This window comes from Mastomys coucha, unplaced genomic scaffold, assembly GCF_008632895.1.
Source record: "Mastomys coucha isolate ucsf_1 unplaced genomic scaffold, UCSF_Mcou_1 pScaffold22, whole genome shotgun sequence".
Lineage (NCBI taxonomy): Eukaryota > Metazoa > Chordata > Mammalia > Rodentia > Muridae > Mastomys > Mastomys coucha.
In genome coordinates, this window is record NW_022196905.1 from 162,085,818 (window position 1) to 162,086,535 (window position 718).

A 718-nucleotide genomic window follows, 5' to 3' on the forward strand; every position below is an offset into this window, starting at 1 on the left:
GACTGATGGATAGGAAGATCCTGCAGACAAGAACCTCCCTTCTGCATCCTCTTCTAGACCTGAAAACTATGATTGGGGCTTGTGTTGCATGCCTAGCCAGTCAGTGCATGTCCATCACATAAGGTGTCATACATGATGATGTGAAGTTGCCGAGAGTTTTCATGTGGAAATCAGCCTGATCTCTGAGATCAGAAGGGGTAGATCTCAGTTCTGACTTTTTTCTTCCTTCTCCTAAATCCTTGTGATACAGCTGAACTGGCCAAGAAAGAGGCAGCTGAAAAGGAACTGGAGATAATGAGGCAGCAGCAGAAGAGGCAAGAGCAAGAGATTGAGGCCCAAATGAAAAGCTTTACAGAAAACATGGCCCAGCTGCAGAAGAAAATGGAGATGGAAAGGGAGAATCTTCTGAGAGATCAGGAGAGGGTTCTGGACCACAAGCTGAAGGTGAGTCTTGATGGAATGGAAACATGACCTACTATGGCTTCCCCGGACTGAACAAAATGATGTTGTCAAAGAAATCATGATTCAGAGAGAACCCCAATGGTATGTGAACATGAAAAACCTCAGATCCACCTTGATCCTGATGAAATCCTTAATGATAAAGACACACCACCTTCTGTAGTGTTAGTAACCTATGTAGGAGTGAAAACATAAAACATTCCCCAGGGGCCACTCTTTTTTATTTTAGAGCAGCCTTATTTTACTTCACTTGAAAAAT

The 718-nt window shown here is 43.3% G+C and overlaps 2 protein-coding genes across 4 annotated transcripts in view; both read left to right on the plus strand.

Annotated features, from left to right (window-relative positions):
* The window catches only part of Mcph1 (microcephalin 1), a 401,136-nt gene that overhangs the window by 222,351 nt on the left and 178,067 nt on the right, over nucleotides 1-718 (plus strand). The gene's annotated exons all lie outside the window — the stretch shown is intronic.
* LOC116070722 overlaps nucleotides 1-718 on the plus strand; it is a 54,267-nt gene that overhangs the window by 45,744 nt on the left and 7,805 nt on the right. Inside the window, exon 20 of the mRNA XM_031342171.1 lies at nucleotides 251-444. Within this exon, the coding sequence (XP_031198031.1) occupies nucleotides 251-444 (194 nt within the window). The remainder of the gene's footprint in view (nucleotides 1-250; nucleotides 445-718) is intronic.